Consider the following 21,511-nt stretch of genomic DNA (forward strand, 5'->3'; position numbering starts at 1 on the left):
TGCCGGTTGCTTCTCAGACTGTGCATCACAGACAATACAGAACCAACCGTGACTCTTTGTTGCCCATTCAGAATCTGATTCGTCAGTTGGAGAGTCAGAAAGTCATCAGCAAAACTCATTCACCTTTCAACAGTCCAGTGTGGCCTGTGCGAAAGCCGAATGGAGACTGGCGTCTGACAGTGGACTACCGAGCCCTGAATGAAGTAACTCCGCCTATGAGTGCAGCAGTACCAGACATGATGGAACTCCAGTACGAGCTGGAATCCAAAGAGGCCAAATGGTATGCTACCATAGACATTGCTAATGCATTCTTCTCTATTCCCATAGCAGAGGAATGCAGGCCTCAGTTTGCTTTCACCTGGAGAGGAATCCAGTACACTTTCAACAGACTGCCAATGGGCTGGATCCACAGCTCCAGAATCTGTCATGCAGTGATCCACGATGCTCTGGAGGAAGGTGGTGCTCCAGAACACATCCAGTTCATCGATGATATCATCGTCTGGGGTAAAACTGCTGAGGAAGTCTTTGAGAAAGGCAACAAAATCATGGACATTCTTCTGAATGCAGGTTTTGCCATCAAGAGAGACAAAGTGAAAGGTCCTACCACAGCGATCCAGTTTCTGGGAGTGCAGTGGCAGGATGGACGCCGACACATTCCAGTGGATGTGGTAAACAGAGTCTCTACCATGGCAAATCCCACCAACAAGCAAGAAACTCTACGTTTCCTGGGGATAGTGGGATTTTGGAGACTACACATTCCTGGATACAGCCAGATTGTGAAACCTCTGTATGATGTGACTCGAAAGAGGAACAGTTTCCACTGGGGACCTGAACAACAAGCAGCCTTTGACCAGATAAAGCAAGAAGTGGTACAAGCAGTGGGTCTGGGACCTGTCCGAGATGGTCCAGACATTAAGAACATTTTGTACACGGCTGCAGGTGACAATGGTCCAACCTGGTGCTTGTGGCAAAAAGCTCCAGGTGAGACACGTGGACGACCTCTTGGCTTCTGGAGTCGAGGTTACAGAGGTTCAGAGGCTAATTACACTCCAACAGAGAAAGAGATTCTAGCTGCCTATGAAGGAGTGAAAGCAGCTTCTGAAGTGATTGGAACTGAATCACAGCTTCTCTTAGCTCCCAGATTGCCAGTTTTGAATTGGATGTTCAAAGGCAAGGGTTCCACACCACATCATGCTACAGATTCCACCTGGTCTAAGTGGATGGCTCTGATAACACAGAGAGCTCGAATGGGAAATCTTGAAAGACCTGGTCTGGTGGAGGTGATCTCAAGTTGGCCTGAAGGTACCAACTGTGCTAAACCTCCAGAGGAGAGAGTAACTCGTGCTGAGGAAGCTCCTCCTTACAATGACCTTTCTGATGATGAGAAGAAATATGCTTTGTTCACAGATGGTTCCTGTCGTCTCGTCGGGAACAAGCGAAGGTGGAAGTCTGCAGTGTGGAGTCCAACACGCCGAGTTGCAGAGGCGAAGGATGGAGAAGGAGAATCCAGTCAGTTTGCAGAGGTAAAAGCTGTCCAGCTAGCTCTCGACGTAGCTGAACGTGAGAGATGGCCAAAGCTTTATCTCTACACCGACTCCTGGATGGTAGCCAATGCTCTATGGGGTTGGCTAAAGAACTGGAAAAAGAATGGCTGGCAGAGGAAAGGAAAACCCATCTGGGCAGCCGACCTGTGGCAAGACATTGCTGATCGAATCGAGAGGATTCCAGTGAAAGTGAGACACATTGATGCTCACATTCCTAAGAGCAAAGCTACTGAGGAACAGCAGCACAACCATCAGGCAGATTTAGCTGCAAGGGTTTCTCAAGTAGACAAGGACTCTGAACTTGATCTCGACTGGAAACACCGAGGTGAGATATTCTTAGCTCGGTGGGCTCACGATTCATCAGGACATCAAGGCAGAGATGCAACATACCAATGGGCTCGTGACAGATCCATAGACATTTCCATGGATGCTATCACACAAGTCATCCATGACTGTGACATTTGTGCTGCTATTAAGCAGGCAAAGCGAATTAAGCCCTTGTGGTATGGTGACAGATGGTCCAAATACAGGTATGGTGAAGCTTGGCAGATTGACTACATCACTCTACCACGTTCTCGTTCTGGTAAGCAGTACGTGCTTACTATGGTAGAGGCAAACACTGGATGGCTGGAAACTTATGCAGTTCCACATGCAACTGCACGCAACACCATTCTTGGTCTGGAGAGACAGATCCTGTGGAGACACGGAACTCCAGAGAGGATTGAGTCAGACAACGGAACTCACTTCAAGAACAACCTTGTAAAGAGCTGGGCAAAAGAGCACGGTATTGAGTGGATTTTCCACATTCCTTACTATGCACCAGCTGCAGGGAAGATTGAACGCTACAACGGTTTGTTGAAGACCACTCTCAAAGCCATGGGAGGTGGATCTTTGAAAAACTGGGAGAAACATTTAGCACAAGCAACCTGGCTGGTGAATAGTAGAGGTTCAGTGAACCGAGCTGGACCGGCACATTCAGATTTGCTACGGAGAGTAGAAGGTGATAGAGTTCCTGTTGTTAGAGAAAAGAATCTATTAGGTAAAACTGTTTGGGTATTTTCGCCCTCAGGAGAGGCTAAACCTGTCCGAGGGGTGGTTTCAGCAGAAGGTCCGGGTCACACTTATTGGGTAATGCAGGAGAATGGTCAAATTCAGTGTATCCCACAAAGAAATTTAACTTTAGCTGAAAGAGCTTAATTTCAGACTGTTGTACAGCTACAACGCGCCCAAAGGAAGAATCCCTGAGGAATCTACCGTGCACGAACCCTGAGAGCCCTGAGTCAACTGAGAGTCCCTGTGTTCCTGTTTGCCTTTTCTTCACTTCGTCTGCAGAGAGACAAGCTGGTTTCCATTTTCTTATTTCCTGACTTTTTGGACTTAAGAATTGTCTACATCTGAGTATAGCCGGAACGGACTATGAACTTTACTCACAAACTGTAAATATTGTTTCTGAGTGCGAACGACCAATGAAATTGTTTAGAAGGGGTGGAGTGTGGCCGTTTGACGCTGTGCCTTTAAGGAAGGGGCACACTGGCTAAATGTTTGTAAAATATTTTGGTTTTCTAAACGAATTTCATTGGTAGGATTGTGGGAGGAGAGATTGGACCCAGGGGAGTTGGGAACTTTCTCTCAGTCTTCCTTCCTTCGCTGTCCCTCTCAGCTGGATCTGCTTCTGGGATTCTGGCCAACTAAGATAAGATACTAACTCCCTGTGCAAGGCCTTTATTCTTTTCCTGCCCTGTTAACTGTCCTCGTCTCTTCTTCTACCTCTTTTGGGGGAGAAGGGAGGTAGGGGGTTGAAGGGGGCACAGGGGGAAGCCCCCTCTGTGGGGGGTCTGATTTCTGGTTGAGTTCATTTGCTGTATATTCCTGTATATACTGTAAAATACCTGTATTTGTTGTGTTACATAGAATCTGTTTCCTTGTAAAATATAATCTCATTTCTCCGACTGGGTTTAGCCGTGGTCTCTTTCTCAGTGGGGGAGGGAAAGCAGAGCCTTTCCTTTCAAACCACCACAATTTTGCTTGTAAATACAGCTTCATTTGCTTGAGTTGGTCTGGCAAAGTTAATGTTGGGGGGAAACTTCAACCCACCACACCTCCTCATCAAGGTCTGTCCTCATAAAGCATTACCTGATTTAAAAGATCTGAACTCAGGGTTAAACTCTGGAAGTGCTAAAAGTGGAAATGACATGTCCTCAGCACTACCTGTTTCAAATCACTGCTGTTGCACTTAGCTGCTGAAGTAATTACAGACACTTTCACCATTAAAGGCTTATACTAATAAACACAATCAGTTCTAAACCTTTGAGCTGTGCAAAGCAGTACGATCAAAATAATGCCTTAAAAGCAAATACCTACAACTGCTGAATAAAATTATTCACTTCAATTACTGACTGCTATTTCGCTTCCCACACATTTCTGTGTGGTATAATGGAAACATTCTTGTAATCCTTTGTGCATCTCTAATACAGGCACCAAAAATATTACTCAGATTTTTAGTAGAGGTGTATGGTTTCCATCAAATCCCTTTAACTAAAATCACAAAGCTACTTGAATGCAGGAATCTGCATAAAACTGGCATATTCTCCCTATTGAATTAAAAAAATACTTTGAAGTATCCTAGGTAGATGCTTGAAAGTGGGAAAACAGTTGAAATTTTAAGTCACATTTTCTCATGCTGCTCAGTAGAAGCAGTACATTGCAGAAGTTTTTATGAATCCATATTCTTCCTAAAGTTGTGTAGTTATATCCAATCTGTCTCCAGAAAGAAATGTGCTATTTACTGCCTGGAAACAGGCATTTTCGTGGCTGACAGTGAAGCACAGGTTACTTCCATATATTTGATTATAGACTGAATGTGTTTGGACATCAAATACAAGGTAGAATTCACCATATGCGAAAGTGATTACAAAACATAAATTAAGAAACCCCAGAAGCCTAAGAAACATCAATGTTTTATAGGTTATTTGCATATGAATCTTATTTTTCTGACAGCCTTAGCAATATCTAACTACTTTGCCTTTTTTTACCTTAAAAGACACATTCTCTAAGACCCAGAGAAGAGTTTCATGAAAACCACAAACTGTAAAGGCAAGAAGTATCAAATTGTATTTTCCCATCTTGTATACAAAGCATATCATCATCATCTCTACAATTTGCTACCAGGAGCATGATGGCATTTTTGTGACACAAATCAAGTCCAAGTGCCAAACAAGAAATGCAGTATACTTCCCAGCATACTTCTAATGACTAAAGGACAGCAGTGCTGTTTCCTTCCCCATATATTTTAAATAAATAATTGTTTTAAAATTCTTCAGTTTTTTATGAGAAAAAGAATGCCTACTGCTGTCCTCCTAACTGATATGACAGGAACTATGGTTGATGGCCATAATAATTTGTGTGGTATTGAGTAATAGCAACAACCACCACCACAACTGTGCAGAGGCTGAAAGGACAACTTAATGGATGTGGTGGAGGCATGGAGAGCTGACTAAACTTTACATGTGTGTTAGTGGAACGTAAGAGGAAGGGTTTGGGGCAAGGGAGAAGGGTGGCTGAAGAAACACAGGGAAGCACCAAGATAGGTTTTACTACAGACCCTCATGTTGCACAGCTAACAGGAAGACTATTGCACCTTTGGGAAAACAGGAAAATTCATAGAGAGCTTTGTCTGTGCAAAGATTGTCCTGGGAAGAAAGTGGTCTTCTTGGCACATGAACAGGCACCTGAATACCCAGACAACCCTGACACATTGAGACAAACCTGGGCTGTGGGAGCAGCAGGGACACCTGCCTGCTGGACGAGGAAACAGTTATGCTACCCCTGCTGACTGCAGTGGGGGTTGGACTAGATGACCTTCGGAGGTCCCTTCCAACCCAGACCACTCTATGATTCTACCTTTTTGTATGACCACATCCTCATTGCCCACACCATCACCTTCCAGCTCTCTCTAAATTCTCTTTTCTTACCTGTATACCTGCATAAAGTGTCATACTCTGTCTAAAAATGCTAGATAATTTTTCCATTTTGTCCACATACTGTGTATTATCTCAATAAAATAAACATAACAATAGGGGTTTTGGTTGAAAAATCTACCAAGTTAGATTATTTAAGACAAGCTCTCAGAAGTGCAGTGACTCTATGACACTGGACTGTTATCTGGAACAGTCTCTGGATAGATATTTTGAACTTGTGAGTTCAAATCTTACTCTTCGAGATGTGTTCTGTTGGAATCACAGGAGTTTGCTGGGAACAGGAGTGGCAGGAACTTGAGTCACCCTCATCCCACTGCAGAAAATGCATGTTTTAGGAGCACTATGAATGTACCTTGTAAACTGAAGTGCCTCCGACGATCCAAACCATGTCTACTTTGCTTTTTAACTCTGGTGAGTCCAAAAGAGCTAAAGCATCATCCAGACTTTTGGAAAGATAATGTGCTCCTTTTGGGGTTTCCCTAGAGAAAGCAAAAGCTTTATTACTAAAAAATTAAAGGACCATTTATCATAATAATCAATACAACCCAGACATACAATGTGCTTTTCTGAATTCACAACTAACTAAACTTTCCAAATTAGTTAGTTGTTCTGAAATGCTATTGCAAAACTCTGTTAGAATTCTCACCCAGGGTTGTTTAATAACCACAATTCAGCCATCCCTGTAACTTAAGAAGCATTATAAATCATACATCTGAATTTTACAGCATGTTTTTAAAAAATCCTAACTGAGAACTGTAGATATCTATAAAATTAAGTTTTTTACTTCAATTTTAGAACAATATTCATTCCATAAAATTAACCAAAAAGCCCCTGTCCTCTGCCTCCCTTCATCTCTTCCCACCTGGTCTATTCTATTCTATTCTTCTCTATTCTATTCTATTCTAATCCTCATCCCAAGACATCCTACAAAGCAATAAACATTTTTGTTTAAGAATATTTGGATGACTTCAACAACAGGAAGAAAAAGGACAGCTATTGTTCCTCAAATGGTAAAAAAAACCCCAACAACTTAAAAAAAGGGAATTAAGAGCTACAATCTAACGAGGAATGAGAGAAATAGAGTTAAATACATGGGTCAGAAAGAATACTGACAACTGTCAGTTTGTGTTTAGAGCTAGGATTAATATTTATTAAGCACAGTAATGACAATTATATTGTGAATTTCTTAGAAAAATAAAATACATTAAAATTATAATGAAAATATTAAAGGTAAAACAGTGATATCACTCAGAATCAATAGCAGAGATCATGGTATCAAAAATGTCACAGTTTTGTATGTTACATAAAGAATTACTTTACGATGCATTGTTACATATACTTGTAGGTGAAGATTTATTTACCAGGCCTATCATTCATCATACATACTTGAGCTCCCTGCTGAGCACTATATTAATTCTGTCTTTTAAGGGACGATTCTTCTCAGGAATGGAGAACCAGGTTTTTTTACCCATTATGAGTGCATTCTGTTTACCTGAGTAAGAGAGAAAACACTTATTGAAAAGGTAATTTTGCTCTGCCCCAAATTTGTCTTGGTTGTTAAGCAAAACTGCTGGACTCTTGCTCCTGCTTCTGAACTCCATTTCAGGAGTTAACAGAACTGCAAGCTAAGGCCTCCATTCTTAATTTAGTCACAAGCATGGAAGAACATCCTGGTTGCCTCAAAACCTTGTCAAGCAGTTGACACCAAAGTAGTCCCATGTACACCTATATACTTGCAATTGAAAGAAAAAAAATTAATACAGCATGTCACTGCTCAGTCGCAGTCCAGAGGGTCTAGACTCTGGCTGCATTCAGAGGGTAGTGCTCAATGGCTTGAAGTCCAGATGGAGAGTGGTAACAAGTGGTGTCCCTCTGGAGTCTGTACTGGGACCTGTGCTGTTTGGTATCTTTATCAATGACATGGTGAGACTGAGGGCACCATCAGCAAGGTTGCAGATGAAACCAAGATGAGCAGGGTTCTGCACCTGGGCTGGAACAATCCTCCTTATCAATACAGACCAGGGGATGAGGTGTTAGAAAGCAGCCCTATGCAAAAGGATTTGGGGGTGCTGATAGATGAGAAGCTGGACATGAGCAGACAATGTGTGCTTGCAGCCCAGAAGGCAAATCACATCCTGGGCTGCATCAAAAGAAGCATTGCCAGCAGATACAGAGAGGTGATTCTGCCACTTTACTCTGCTCTGATAAGACCTCACCTGGAGGTGAGGAGAAAGTTCTTCACGGAGAGAGTCATTCGTCATTGGAATGTGCTGCCCAGGGAGGTGGTGGAGTCACCGTCCCTGGAGGTGTTCAAGAGGAGATTGGACGTGGCACTTGGTGCCATGGTCTAGTCATGAGGTCTGTGGCAACAGGTTGGACTCGATGATCTTTGAGGTCTCTTCCAACCTTGGTGATACTGTGATACTGAGTACTGTGTCCAGCTCTGGAGCCCTCAACACAAGGACATGGACCTGATGGACAGGGTTCAGAGGAGGGCCACAAAAATGATCAGGGGGTTGGAGCACCTCTGCTATGAGGACAGGCTGAGGGAGCTGGGGTTGTTCAGCCTGGAGATGAAGAGGCTTCAGGGAGACCTAACAGCAGCCTTCCAGTACCTGAAAGGGGCCTACAAGAGGCATGGAGAGACATTGTTTACAAAGGCCTGTAGTGATAGGACAAGGGGCAATGGCTTCAAACTAAAGAAGAGCAGATTTAGATTGAATATTAAGAACAAGAGTTTTAGTATGAGGGTAGTGGAACAGGGTGCCCAGGAAGGTGGTTGGGGCCCTATCCCTGGAGATACAGTGTATCCAGCAAGGCTCAACAGGGCTCTGGGCAGCCTGATCTAGTTGATAACACCCCTGCTACTGCAGAAGGGGTTGGACTAGATGACCTTCGGAGGTCCCTTCCAACCTAGACCATTCTATGATTCTATTAAATTGGCTCTGCTACAGTTACTAATGCGACAGTTATAAATTTCTGTGAGACCAGCTCACACCTCCAAAAGCTTTTTTAATGTAAAAAAACATTTTCCCTTTATAAATCCAAGCAGCATACAGTACTCAACTTTGTGTTTGCATCTCCTGTTTTTCCAGTGATATGATCAGGAATAATAGCTAACTTGGAGTATTATTTAAGAAGGGAAAAAAATGCTAGGGAAAGGAGAATGTTTTAGGAGAATCTAATTGAACTGAATCAAGAAGTTTTGGTTGGAAGCAATGTTTAGTATCATCTAGTCCAACTGTTAACCCAGCACTGCCAAGTCACCAAGACATCTCACTAAGCACCACAACTATATGGCTTCTAAAGACCTCAAGGCACAATGACGCCACCATCTCCCTGGGCAGATCATTTCAATGTCTGACCACCCTTTCATCAAAGAAGTTTTTCTCAAACACTCAATCTAATTCTCCCCTGGTGCAACTTGAGGCCAGTTTCCCTTGTTCTATCACTTGATACTAGAGAAGAGACAGACTCCCCATCTCACTGCAACCTCCTTTCAGGTAGTTGTAGAGGGCAAGAAGGTCTCCCTGACAGCTTCCCCTTCTCCAGACTAAACAATCCCAGCTGCTCATCCTAAGTCTTGTTCTCCAGAACTTTCACCAGTTTTGTTGCCCTTCTCTGGACACGTTCCAGTAGCTCAATGTCTTGTAGTAAGGGATATAAAACTAAACACAGCATTCAAGGTGAGGCCTAACAAGTGCTGAGTACAGGGACAGAATGACTTCCCTGCTCCTGCTGGCCACACTATTCCTGATCCAGGCCATCAACTAAACATGGAACAAAGTGCCCCATCCAGTCTCTTCCTAAATACCTCCAGTGATGGTGACTCCACCACCTCCCTGGGCAGCACATTCCAATGGCCAATCACTCTCTCTGGGAAGAATTTCTTCCTAACATCCAGCCTAAACCTCCCCTGGCACAGCTTGAGACAGCGTCCTCTTGTTCTGGTGTTGGTTGCCTGGGAAAAGAGACCAACCCCCACCTGGCTACAACCTCACTTCAGGGAATTGTAGACAGCAATAAGGTCTCTGCTGAGCCTCCTCTTCTCCAGGCTAAACAACCCCAGCTCCCTCAGCCTCTCCTCATAGGGCTTGTGCTCCAAACCCCTCCCCAGCTTTGTTGCCCTTCTCTGGACATGCTCCAGCAACTCAATATCTGTCCTAAACTGAGGGGCCCAGAACTGGACACAGGACTCAAGGTGTGGCCTAACCAGTGCTGAGTACAGGGGCAGAACAACTTCCCTGCTCCTGCTGGCCACACTATTTCTGATGCAGGCCAGGATGCCATTGGCCTTCTTGGCCACCTGAGCACACTGCTGACTTGTGTTCAGCCTACTATCAACCAGTACCCCAAGGTCCCTCTCTGCCTGGCCACTCTCCAGCCACTCTGACCCCGGCCTGTAGCACTGCCTGGGGTTGTTGTGGCCAATGTGTAGAACCCAGCACTTAGATGTGTTGAATCTCATGCCCTTGGACTCTGCCCATCTGTGCAGCCTTTCAAGGTCCCTCTGCAGCGCTCTCCTACCCTCTAACAGATCAACACCTGCCCCCACGTTGATGTCATCTGCAAACTTACTGATGATGACTCAATCCCCTCACCCAGATCATCGATAAAGATATGAAAGAGCATGGGGCCCAGTTTAGTTATGTTAGCACAGACCACTGGCACCACTGCTGAAGGAAATGCACAGGTTCCGAAAAACATATCCAGTTTCTTACGGAAGGTTCACGCTGGGATGCCTATGTGGTTAAAATAGAATAGAATAGAATAGACCAGGTTAGAAGAGACCCCCAAGATCGTGTCCAACCTATCATCCAACACCACCTAATCAATTAGACCATGCAACCAAGCACCCCATCAAGTCTCCTCCTGAACACCTTCAATGATGGTGACTCCACCATCTCCCCAGGCAGTCCATTCCAATGGGCAATCACTCTCCCTGTGTAGAACTTCCTCCTAACCTCCAGCCTAAACCTCTCCTGGCGCAGCCTGAGACTGTGTCTTCTTGTTCTGGTGCTGGTTGCCTGGGAGAAGAGACCAACCTCTGCCTGTCTACAACCTCCAACAGAGATTTGTCTATACCAATAGCTATTTACAACAGTGGCCAGTGCGAAAATGCAAGCAGTCTAAATGCAAGAGCAGGAGATGCTTCTCCAGAGTGTTCTGCCCAATTTAAAAAAAAAATCAGCTGGTTTCTGACTTTTTTGAGCTAATGGTGATATCCCTGCTGTGAAGATTTATGGAAGCATTACCCATTTAGAGATCTGGTTAGGAAACAACTTAATTACCTAGTATCTAAAGATGTGCACACAGGATGGAGCAGCATTTTTCCTTTTAATTCTATTGAAAGCACCTTCTTTTTTTTTTTTTTAAATTATGACTTACTTAAGCCAGGTAAGATGCAAATTGCAAATATATAAAAAGACTAGGTTGCAATGAGCTGCATCAGGTGTCCAGATGTAAGTAAAAATCAACTTTACTTAAGACTGCTGAAAAATGAGGTTAGATGTTCCTTGTAGATTATGGAACAGACCTTCAAATCAGAATATAGAAGAGGTAATTTAGTCAAAACAAGGGCACATTTTAGGTTGCCCAGAAGTTTTAGCAAACAAGGGAGTTTTGCTAGGCAGTGACTGTAGCAGGTGCATGGAAAAACAAACCACAGGAAAGAGAGTGGCCATGTTAGCAGAGAAACAGCAGAAGCTTGAAGCTAAACCTGTTTCTCATAGCTCTAATTCTATCAGATGCAGTAAGCTGGAAGGTCTTATTCTTCCACTCCCACTGCCTCCTTTCTGCTCCTAACACATACCTTGCTTTGTGAGTCCCCACAGACACTCATCAGCCTAGTCCACCAGGTTAGAAAATTAAAACAGCTTAAGATGTCAAAGCAGCACTAAAGTCTGTGTGTATAAGGAATGAAGGCAATGTGCCAAGACTTATCTCTTCTAGCAGTGGTAGGTAAGTACATAGGCAAAACAAATTAGCTGATCTCATCTTTTGCATTCCTATACCTGTTTGTTTGTGGTGATTCTTACAAAAGCTTTCATCCCACAATAACTGGTTTTATCTCACCAAATCAGGACAGTCTGTAATGTAACTTGGCTGCTAATGTCACACTTGGGCCTAAACATTATCTCTGCACATTACTGTGTGCAGTCATAGTACATACATTTCAGTATTGTTGCTGTGCTCTGTCAGTACCAGTTAGATACTTCTGCCATATTGGAATGGCTCAGCACTCAATACTGTCACAAAGGTCAGAGGGGTGGAACAAATGGCCAAGGCTGAGCTACAGCAAACAAGTTAGGTAAGCCCATATAGTTCAAAAAAGACCTGTATGAACTGAATACAGAAAACTTTCATTTTTTAACTTGTCTGAGGTGGGAATTGTAGGTAAGACAGGTAGGTGAAATTTTCTACCCTCTTGGGGGGAAACAGGACTGTTAAAATTTTTTTAGTCAAGTATCACCTGCAGACCCTGAAACATCTGATTCACCCTCCAGTTTCTTCATCTGAGTGAGACAATCTGCAGAGGACGTATTTCAGAGATTCACAGATTACATCAGCTTGAAAGGGACCCTCAAAGATCCACTTGTCCAGCAAGTATGATACTCGTGAGACTGAGAGTAGGGATGGCAGCCTGTTTGCAGAAGCAGGGCTTTTAAGTCAGTGGAAAAGTAAAATGACCAGTCTTTTCCACGTCTGATAACACACAAACTAACTCCAGTAAAGACCGGCACACCTCGGGCACAAGCAGGACATTACCTTCCACATGGGATGTGCTAGTCATTCTTTGGAAGTACTTGTACTCATTCCTGTCAAAAACACAGGTAAAGCATTACAACACGGTTCATAAATACGCTACACTTCTCCAATTGTAAAAAAAACCACAACCAAACCCACAACTTCTGTCGGCGACCGTGAAGGAGAGGCTGGAGGGGACCCGAGAGCGTTGCCACGCCTGAAGCCAGACCTTTAGCCCTGGTACCGCTACATGAAAACCATGGCCAGAAGCCTGCCTACAGGCCTACCAGAGCCCCCCTGGGGCTGCGGCCCAGCAGCCACTGCCCGGCTTGCAGCCCGGCCCAGCTGCACGGCGGACACTTTCCCGCCCTGCTGAACGTCCCCCTCCCCGCCTACACTTCCCAGCGCGCACCGCGCGGCCCCACACCGCCCGCATGCCCGTAGCGCGCCGCGCTGCACGCTGGGAGTTGTAGTCTGTCCGCCGCCTGGCGGGAAAACGGTCGCTTGACCCGCGGTACCTCAGAGGCGGCCAGGGTAGGCTGCCGTCCTTCCCGATGCCCATGTTCTGGCACACGGCCACAATGGAGTTGAGCGAGCGCACCATGATCGAACCCGCCGCCGCCGGCCGCCGCACCCGACTGCCAGCGCGCACCAGCGCAGCGAGACGGCGCGAGGGGCGGTCGCAGCGGCCGCACGAGGGTTACGCCGGGGGCGGGCAGGAGGGTGGAGGCAGCGGAGCGCACCCGCCGGCGGGAGAGGTTTCCTTGCCGTCCCGTCCCGCCCCGCCCCGCTCTTGCCTCGGCCATAGCATCCGGCGGGAAGGTGGTGCTCCTGCCCTCAATCTCGGCCCTAGCTCTGGCCCGCTGACCGCTATCGTCATGCCACGGGGCCGGCGGCGGGAACGCGGCGGCTGCGTCGGGGGGCAGCAGCTGCTGCTGAGCAGGTTCTTCGGAGCGGTGGGCAACGGCGGGGAGCAGGGCGCTGCCAGGCAGACGGTGCGCTCAGGGCGGCGGTGACGGGAAGGCTTGGGGCGCCTGAAGGGCATGGGCCGGGCCACAGAGGCCCAGCGGGAACACTCATGGTGGTGCAGAGGACCCTGGAGTCTGTCCGGTTATCCCGAGTTAGGAAGTCCTGTCAAAGGGGTGGTTGGAGCTGGCCACGACCCTGCTGCACGAAGGGGTGACCAGCGGGTGGCCCGCTAAGAGGCAAGGCCTTGCAGTTACTGACGCTTGCCGTGGCAGCTTTGTACCCTGTAACACAGGGTAGCAGCACCGGGGCTTTAGGGAAACGTGCCTATTTTATAGGAGCTGAGGCTCCTGACTTGCGGTGAGCTTGGCAAAAACAGCCTGCCGGTTTGTGGCACAGGGGCTTTGCTCCCATGCAGCCGTGTTGTATCCTGTGGCACAGGTTCTGCCCACTGGCACGCCATGGATTGAGCTCCTGGCCCAGATCATGGGGTTCAAATTACTCTAAATCTGCTGTTAAGTACAAGGCCCAGAGAGTCCACAGTGATCCACCAGCTTCTCCAAATTGCTGCTGTCTTACTTACAACTCTCTATCTGGGTTTCTGTTTTCTACTCTCCCTGTAGTTATGATTCTAGCTTTTTCTGCCCTTGAAAACGTATGATTTTTTCACCTCTGTCTCAAGTCAACCTTTTTTGTTACCTTTGGTCCAAATATCTATTGAAATACCTGTTGATTAAGGCTAGGACTCTTCCCCTCCCCAAGTATGCAAACTGACTTTGTACTAATGAATTAAAACTCCACTGTATGACCAAGCTGTGCAAATGCCTAAGGAATCTCACTGCAGCAGCATTTAACTTTGCTTATTGTTTACTATGTTAAAGTCCACATAGACATGGGAGAACTTCAAAAACAGGACCACATCTTTCATTTACATTGCAAACTGCTTTCTTAGGCACAGCTCAAGCTGCTCATGTGGACTGTATATATGGGTATGTCATGCAGAGATGACGGGCATGGCTGCTAAGGGTGAAGTTCCTGCTTTGTTACAAGGAGGTTGAGTTTCCCCAGCAGCGGTTTGGATGCAGCTGCTAAGAAAACGGCCTGTTGTGTGTATATCTGCAAACCGCAAGTGTACTGTGTTTGTATGGTGTTGCAGCTGCAAGTTACTTTGTATTTAGTCATACTTCTGTCAAGCAGAATACATTGGTGATGTAACAACATAAATAGATGAATTTTCCGTTTGCAAAGTGTTAAAAGTGCATCTGCCAAAAGCCTAAGAAGCAGTAATCAAAAGCACCATATTCTATATAAAGCCAGGGCAATGCTTGCAGATAGTTTAGGAAAATCTTTTAAGTCTGGATTTACACTTCAGGATGATGTGGAGAGGATGGTCTCCCATCTTTGGGATGTAGGCCATAAGAAGTAGTGCCTCTTGGAGACAAGTAGCCAGTGTCCCTAAAAGAGGGCTCTGGGCTGTGGGAGTGAGGATTTGCAGAAGAGAGCCGATTCAGATGCAGGGTGGTAGTGTGTGGTATTATGTGAAACTGTTAACTGCTGGTTCAGTTTCCTGCATCAGAGTTAGCTCTAAGTTGCCTTAAAGCATGTATGTATTATCCAGCACAACAATCAACTTGTTCACAGAATTTAATATTTCTCTTCCTCTTGTAGACTTGAATGTTAGCTGAACTATTTTACTTACAAAAAATGTAGATGGTTAGAATAGTCACAGATTTAATATATTGTGAGTTAATTTTGCATCTTGCTATATCTCTATGAAGTCTTTGGATCCATTATGGTCTTCCACAGCAGCAAAGAGAAAAAGTAACAACATCTTTTATTTTTCAGGTTTCTGAATGTGTCACAAAAAGGAGAACATCGACAGAAAGCAATGAACCCTGTGAAAAGAAGCCACGACAGATTACTCTAGAAGACACCTGTAACCCACTAAAGACTCAAGATAAAAGTGAGTTGACTGTATACAAACCTTCATGTGTTTATACCCAAGTAATAGGTTTATCATTGTCAAATGTAGAAAAAATGGTTGGTGAATGTTTCAGGAAGTGTCTCTCGAGTGTAAGATACATCTCTGAAGAGCCATTAGGAGTGTATTAGCTGTTCTGCTAAAGCACCCTTCAGAAGCTTGGTTGCTGAGCCTTGCTCCAGAATTACTCCACAAATAGCCTTCAGCTGACTCAGCTTTAAAAAGTTTTTCATTAAAGTCCAGATGCTCAGGCAGAAATGGGGAACCTTTCCTTTCTGTGTTTTAATTGCCTATCTTTTGGACTCAGGCTGAAACATGACTGACACCTGACAGCAGTGTGGAATCTGGCCTGTTACCAGAATACCTAAAGGCTACCTTAGAATAAATGGTTCTAGTGCAATGCTCTTAACTGTGAAGTGACAGCCACTTAATTACATTGAAAATGCCTGTGCTGCATCTGGCTTTGAAGCAAGAGCTTAGTGAATTAATGATGCTAGTGGAAAAGCAAATCAGTGAATATAAAGTTCATTGCATGTATGTCTCACTGAAAACAATTAGCCTCTCTCTTTTTTTTTTTTTTTTTTTTTTTGTTAAGGGAATTACATTTGTGGGTGTGATGGTTTGAAATATCATTAAGACACAATCAGCTGCCAATGCTATCTGCTTCAAAACTGTACTGAAAAAAAATACCACTCATCTTCCAGCATTCTTGGCTGATTTTGTGGCTTTGCAGTTACCAATCCAGAAAATAATTGTGCTGCTTCTCCTGCATATGAAGAAGCATGCAAATGAGGAGTGTTGACTTTCCAGGGAAATTAACTAGGCTGACTACATGCGTGATTTTGCCAGGCTGGAAGAAATGATGCAGTGGGAAAGGAGAAGCAATGCAGAGAGGCAAGATACAGAGTCAAATTATTGCATCTCTGCTTACTGATGTCATTCTAATAGATGTTCTGGTTTTGAAGATAAGTTTCTAATAAATTTATTTTGTGTATTTTTACTGAAGAGCCTCAGAAGTGTGAAAAGGCCCGTATATGTCTGCAAACTCTGGACAGACTGAGAGAATTCTGCAGTAATTCAGATCAGCCATGTAACAGAGGCCAGGAGGATAGTTCTCAGGAAAAAGAACCTCAAAGTCTGGAAAAATGTCCCGGTGTTATTGGGAAAAGTTCAGAATTGAAAAACCCTCTCCAGTCTAACACTAGCCTAAAGGTTGCTCAGAAGGTACGTAGAACTTCAGTCTAGTGCTGTGTGGATTGCATTTTATGATTTAGAAAAAGAAGCTTTGGCATAACATTCCTTTTGTGTTCTGTTGTGAAGCAGTGTGGCAATACCCAGCAGACCCTTTTTAAAGTACTTGTCTGTCTGGAACTTCCTAGTTTCTGAATCTTCATCCATCCAGTTATATTGATGCTAGATGCTGCCCCTACTAGTTTGTTCTAGAAATCATACTTCAGCATACTTCACAGGTGTTTGAGAACCAGTTCTAGGTGCTGAAACTATAAAATGTGTGTTGCATGTGCATGTAGGTGTAACTTGCTTGGAGGGCATTCAGTGATTTTTCTGTTTTTTAACACCAGGCACAGTATGTGCCTGGCACAGGTTACTAGTTAAAAATATGTGTTGCAGCAAGTGCAAGTAGAAGCATGTCTTTGGAGAGCAAAGCCATGTGCACCTCCTCCTTCACCAAGCTGTGGGCCTAATATAGCTGTTTCTGCAGAATTCAAGTTTATCTGTGAACACATTTCTTAATCTTTTTGTATCAGCTGGTGCAGTATTTCTGCCTTCCTATTCTGGAGTTGGTTTCTAATGCAGTGAAACTGGTGTGCTTTTTATGGCATTATGACCACTGTATACTTACATACTTTGGTTTTTCAGGACTTGCCTAGTTGATTGTGAATTGTGAGATCATGATAGATGTTACCTCTCTTCCTAGATCATAGAAGGGTCAGCTTTAACCACATGCAGAGAAACTGCAAGCAAAACGCACACCAAGTAAATCAATGATCAGTTATTTCTTACTTAATATACTCAGTAGGACTCATAACTTACTTGACAAAGCATTACTATTATCTTCCTGTGTAAGACACCTACTGAGTGTGTGCTGGCCAGGCAGTCAGTTGGCAAGGCCTGACCTGCCCTCTTTGGAATGGTTCATCTCAGGTGTTTGTGTCTTGCATTTCCTTAGAATTACAACCTCTTTATGTGAGTAATTTTCTTCTAAATTCCTTGAACTGTTAGATTACTGCCATCTCAACCATTCAACTTCCATATGTGTTTTTACTTCTTTTACCTTCTACCATGACCTTATTTCACATGCTTCATCACAACCATTTTCTCTGTACAATGAGATGAGGTCATATTGCTGGGCTGGCACAGACTTTGTATTGGAGGCAGCTGAATCCATGGGCTAAGGATTTTGCAGCAGAGACGTCAAAGATCCTAGGGCCATCCAAAATCCATGCACGGTACAGCTCTGTTTGTGCTGGGCTATGCTCTCTGGTTGTCAAGTAGGTCATCTCTTGGTTGCTTGCAATTCACAATTAACAATACAGTTAAGTGTTCTTTCCTCCCCCTACTACCTTGTTTTTGGAGTTCATTCTCTGTACATTCCCATGACCCAGAAGAAATGATTTGCACTGTCTCTGTATTTCTTCTGACTTACCATTTTTCTGTACAGTCTTGCCTTTGTTCCTTGTAATCCAGGTGGGACAGTTGTTCGGAGTGAAAGTTCACCAGGTTTATTTGTGGCTACAGAGACTCGCAGCACAACCTGATCAGTTGCATTTTGCATAATTACGGTCTTAAACAACTTCTGGAGGTTGTTGTCTTCATATTTATTTTTAAAAATCAATTTTATCAAGCAGTTGATATCATGGGATAAGTGAGGAGGACCTTAGTTGTAAATGAAGAAGTGTACTGTTGTTCACTGTCCTTCTGAAAGGCCGAATCCATCACCCTGCTTACAGTACAGAACAAAACAGAGTTGTAGAGCTCAAGGTGCTTGGCTGTCATAGGCTACATAACATCATTGTAAGTCATAAGTGGCAGAAATGGTGGGTTCAAAACTGTAGTTGCTAAGGGATTTAGAAACTGTAATACAGATTTTCTGTGTTTAAGAATAAATTGTTTTGGGAGCTTGCTTGAGCTCCCTGTAGGAAGGACAGACAAGAAAAAAGTAGGGTTTTGGTCCCTGAGACAGTGAACCATGGCTTGTATTGAGTTGTTTTGTGTCTTAATTTACTGTGGATTTTTGGAACATCATTAATCTCTCTGCACTGCAGTTTCTCATCTGTAAACTGAAGTGGTAATTCATATTTTTACCTCAGGCCAATTTAGACTGCTCAGTCTTGGCATACTTTATTTCTGATTTGAGACTTCATGACACAATAGAGATCTGTTTTCAGCTAAGTCTGAGAACTGTTGTACACCAAATCAACTAATTAATGAAAAATCTTTGGCTTTTTGATTCCAAGTAACCTGTCTTTTGTACGTCCTACTTGAAGAGTTTTGCTGCAGTTTTGGAGGCTATTTGTTTTAAGAACAATTATTGGCTCTATGATCAATGTGAGTCAAGATCTGTAGGGGAGATTGATTTCCTAACCATCCTTTTCTATCTTTTGTTTACAGGAGGGGTTACGCTGTGATCTTGGTCAGTTTTCTGCATCTCTTAAGCCTTTTGAAAATGCTCAAAATACTTCAGATACAACTGTTTGTAAGAGAACCAAAAGCATTTACACTCCACTAGAACTTCAATTCATAGAAATGAAGAAACAGTATAAAGATGCTGTTTTGTGTGTGGAATGTGGATACAAATACCGCTTTTTTGGTGAAGACGCAGAGGTAATTTTTCCTGGGTTGTGGAAAATGCTTGCGTTAGTATTGTGTTAGGTCTAGGGCCTCTTCCAGAAGGAAGGTTTTGGGGGGCATAAATTTTGTGGTTTTTTTCTTTTAATAGTTGAAGTCAAGATGAGGAATCTCTATGTGCTTAAACTGAAGGTTATCCATTAGTCATATGCTTTTTACCGGGCGTGGTAGTTTGAGGCTGTGCCTCTAAAATTTTGTTACAGATTTCGAGCAGAAAAGTATAAGAATGTAAATAAATCACTATTGGGTGTAGAAAGGAAAATAAACCTAATTCTAAATGATTGCATTGGAGAGATATCTACCATAAGACTGCTTGCACCAAAACATCGTCTCTTCTCTGCTCGCTTTATTGCTCTGGAGAAAATACTAACCCTGCTTCTGCTTGACCTTGGCTGCATTGTTTTGGTGAAGTCTAACAGCTTCTCTTTCTCTGCTCCTTTTTCCCTTTTGGACAGGGGTTGGAGGGGCAGAGAGAAAGCTTCCCTGGTCTTCTTGACCAGGGGAGTTCTCGTGCTGTTTGTTAATTGTAACTATCTGCAAATATTGTAAATTCTGTATATTTTGTATGTACTCACTGTATTCCATTGTAGAGTGTAGTTTTGCCTGTAAATATAGCTTTCGTTTGCTTCCAACTGAGCTGGTTTGGCAAGGTTGATGTTGGGGGGAACTTTTCAACCTACCACACCAGGCTGCTGTTTGTTATTCTGTAATTGGATGGTGGTGCTTGCTGTCCTGCATTTGAGAACTTTAGGTGAGGTCCTAGAATAATTATTTATCAGAGTTAAATGCTCCACTAGGAGCATTTTGTTTTGGAAGACAGTAGAGCAAGTGGTGTAAAAGTAGATGAATATAGCTAGTATAGCCTGGGTGCAGGGAGCTTTTTGAATGCATGTTGTGATGTGGCGCCTTCATGTGCCAGATCTGTAGGAACTAGAAAGTACTGTGCAGCAAGCATAATTTTAAAGTGATGGTTCATAAGTGGATCATAACCAGTTTTACCATGATCTACTCCCAGATAATTGCTACCCAATTTAACCTATGCTATTTTCTAATAGCCAGGAATAAGCTTTGTTTAGTTATTGGGAATTAATTTCTCTAATCAGTGCATAAGTTGGCTAATTGTTTGCTGGTGTACACACTATCCAGCAACAGAAGTTTGCTATGCAGATACACAGTTCAGTGTCTGACTGCAGTTCCTTCTTGAGAACACCTGCCTTTATGCCCAGGGGTAGAAAAGCAAATAAAAATCCTGTATTGTAATGTTGCATTTTAACAAGTGTTGTTGTGTTTATCTCTTTCTGTGAAGTATTTAGATGCCACTGCTCTTTGATGCTGTTTTTTCAGTATTTTAATTGATTAGCACCTCTACATTTTCGGTCTTGTGCAAGTTATGTGGCCCTTCGTTGAGCTGTGTTGCAGAATTTACCTGTGCTATTTAGGTGGTGTCCCTCACAATGGTGAAGTTCAGGGTTCAGTGTACAATCTGACATGTGAAATCTGTTATTGGAGCCCCTGTTTGTGACAGTGTGCTGGGACAGGAAGATAGACCCAGCTCTTTGGGCTTTTTCCTGGAATGTTATCCTCTGACACTGGACTTCCAGTTGTAGTTGTGCATCAGTGGTGTTACAGAGATGAGGTCCTGTACTGCATTTTGAGCTATGGACTGACTCTTCTTCTTGTGCTTTGCAGATTGCAGCTAAGGAACTAAATATTTATTGTCATCAGGATCATAACTTCATGACTGCCAGCATACCAACCCACAGACTGTTTGTCCACGTGCGACGCCTTGTAGCAAAAGGATATAAGGTTACCCCTGGCTTTCATTAAATGCTGCTAAGTACAGAATAGAACTTAAGCATCTTGCACTGATTGTAGCAGACTTATTCCAAATGAGAAGTGGAAAACTCATTACTACCTATTTTTGCTATTAAAATTGCTAACTTTCCTTTGTTTCAGTTTCTCTGTTCTGGTGAGTGTTATGAAATTTAAATAGGTGCAAGCTTGCTCACTTTTACAGAGAAGCATCTGAATGTTTCTAGAATGGTTCTAGAACAATCCTCTCATTTTTTTCAATCAAGCCTTTGCATTTGATAATGAGAAATATGTATCTACTCTCTTGTTATTCTTCCTCACATGCTTGTTTTTCTTACACCAGCCCATTTTTTAAATTATTTTGTTCTTGTTGTTTATCCCTGTAATTCTTTGGCTTTCTGTTGATACCTCTGGTTTTCCTTTTACTTTTTTTCCTTCTTTTTTTTTTTTTTCTTTTTCCTGCTTGTGGGAAAAGGACTTGTTGAATTAAAACTGATTGCAGGAACATCCTCTGGAAAATTAAGAACTCTAAATTGTTTCAATTGTTAGGACAAGAAGCAAAGGGCAGAAGTTGACAGAGCAGTTAGAAGTAGACAGAGTGTAAAGGAAAGCAGTGA

The 21,511-nt window shown here is 43.5% G+C and overlaps 2 protein-coding genes across 4 annotated transcripts in view; one reads left to right on the top strand and one right to left on the bottom strand.

Annotated features, from left to right (window-relative positions):
* The window catches only part of DHFR (dihydrofolate reductase), a 28,833-nt gene extending 15,916 nt beyond the window's left edge, over positions 1–12,917 (bottom strand). For 2 of the 3 annotated variants that reach the window (XM_054178389.1, XM_054178390.1), the window contains exons 1-4: positions 12,787–12,917; positions 12,290–12,339; positions 6,908–7,013; positions 5,874–6,000 (exon numbers count right to left, since the gene is read on the bottom strand). In XM_054178389.1, coding sequence (XP_054034364.1) covers positions 5,874–6,000; positions 6,908–7,013; positions 12,290–12,339; positions 12,787–12,872 — 369 coding nt within the window. In that variant the 5' untranslated portion in view covers positions 12,873–12,917. Of the gene's footprint in view, positions 1–5,873; positions 6,001–6,907; positions 7,014–12,289; positions 12,340–12,427; positions 12,471–12,786 lie in introns of those variants that run through there. The other variant, XM_054178391.1, reaches the window with a different exon arrangement.
* Positions 12,918–13,060: 143 nt separating this feature from the next.
* Positions 13,061–21,511, top strand: part of MSH3 (mutS homolog 3) — a 150,150-nt gene continuing 141,699 nt past the window's right edge. The window contains exons 1-5 of the mRNA XM_054178687.1: positions 13,061–13,263; positions 15,080–15,197; positions 16,222–16,439; positions 18,846–19,058; positions 20,772–20,888. Of these exons, the coding sequence (XP_054034662.1) occupies positions 13,147–13,263; positions 15,080–15,197; positions 16,222–16,439; positions 18,846–19,058; positions 20,772–20,888 (783 nt within the window). The 5' untranslated portion in view covers positions 13,061–13,146. The remainder of the gene's footprint in view (positions 13,264–15,079; positions 15,198–16,221; positions 16,440–18,845; positions 19,059–20,771; positions 20,889–21,511) is intronic.

Source organism: Dryobates pubescens, chromosome Z (assembly GCF_014839835.1).
Source record: "Dryobates pubescens isolate bDryPub1 chromosome Z, bDryPub1.pri, whole genome shotgun sequence".
In the NCBI taxonomy this organism is placed as follows: domain Eukaryota; kingdom Metazoa; phylum Chordata; class Aves; order Piciformes; family Picidae; genus Dryobates; species Dryobates pubescens.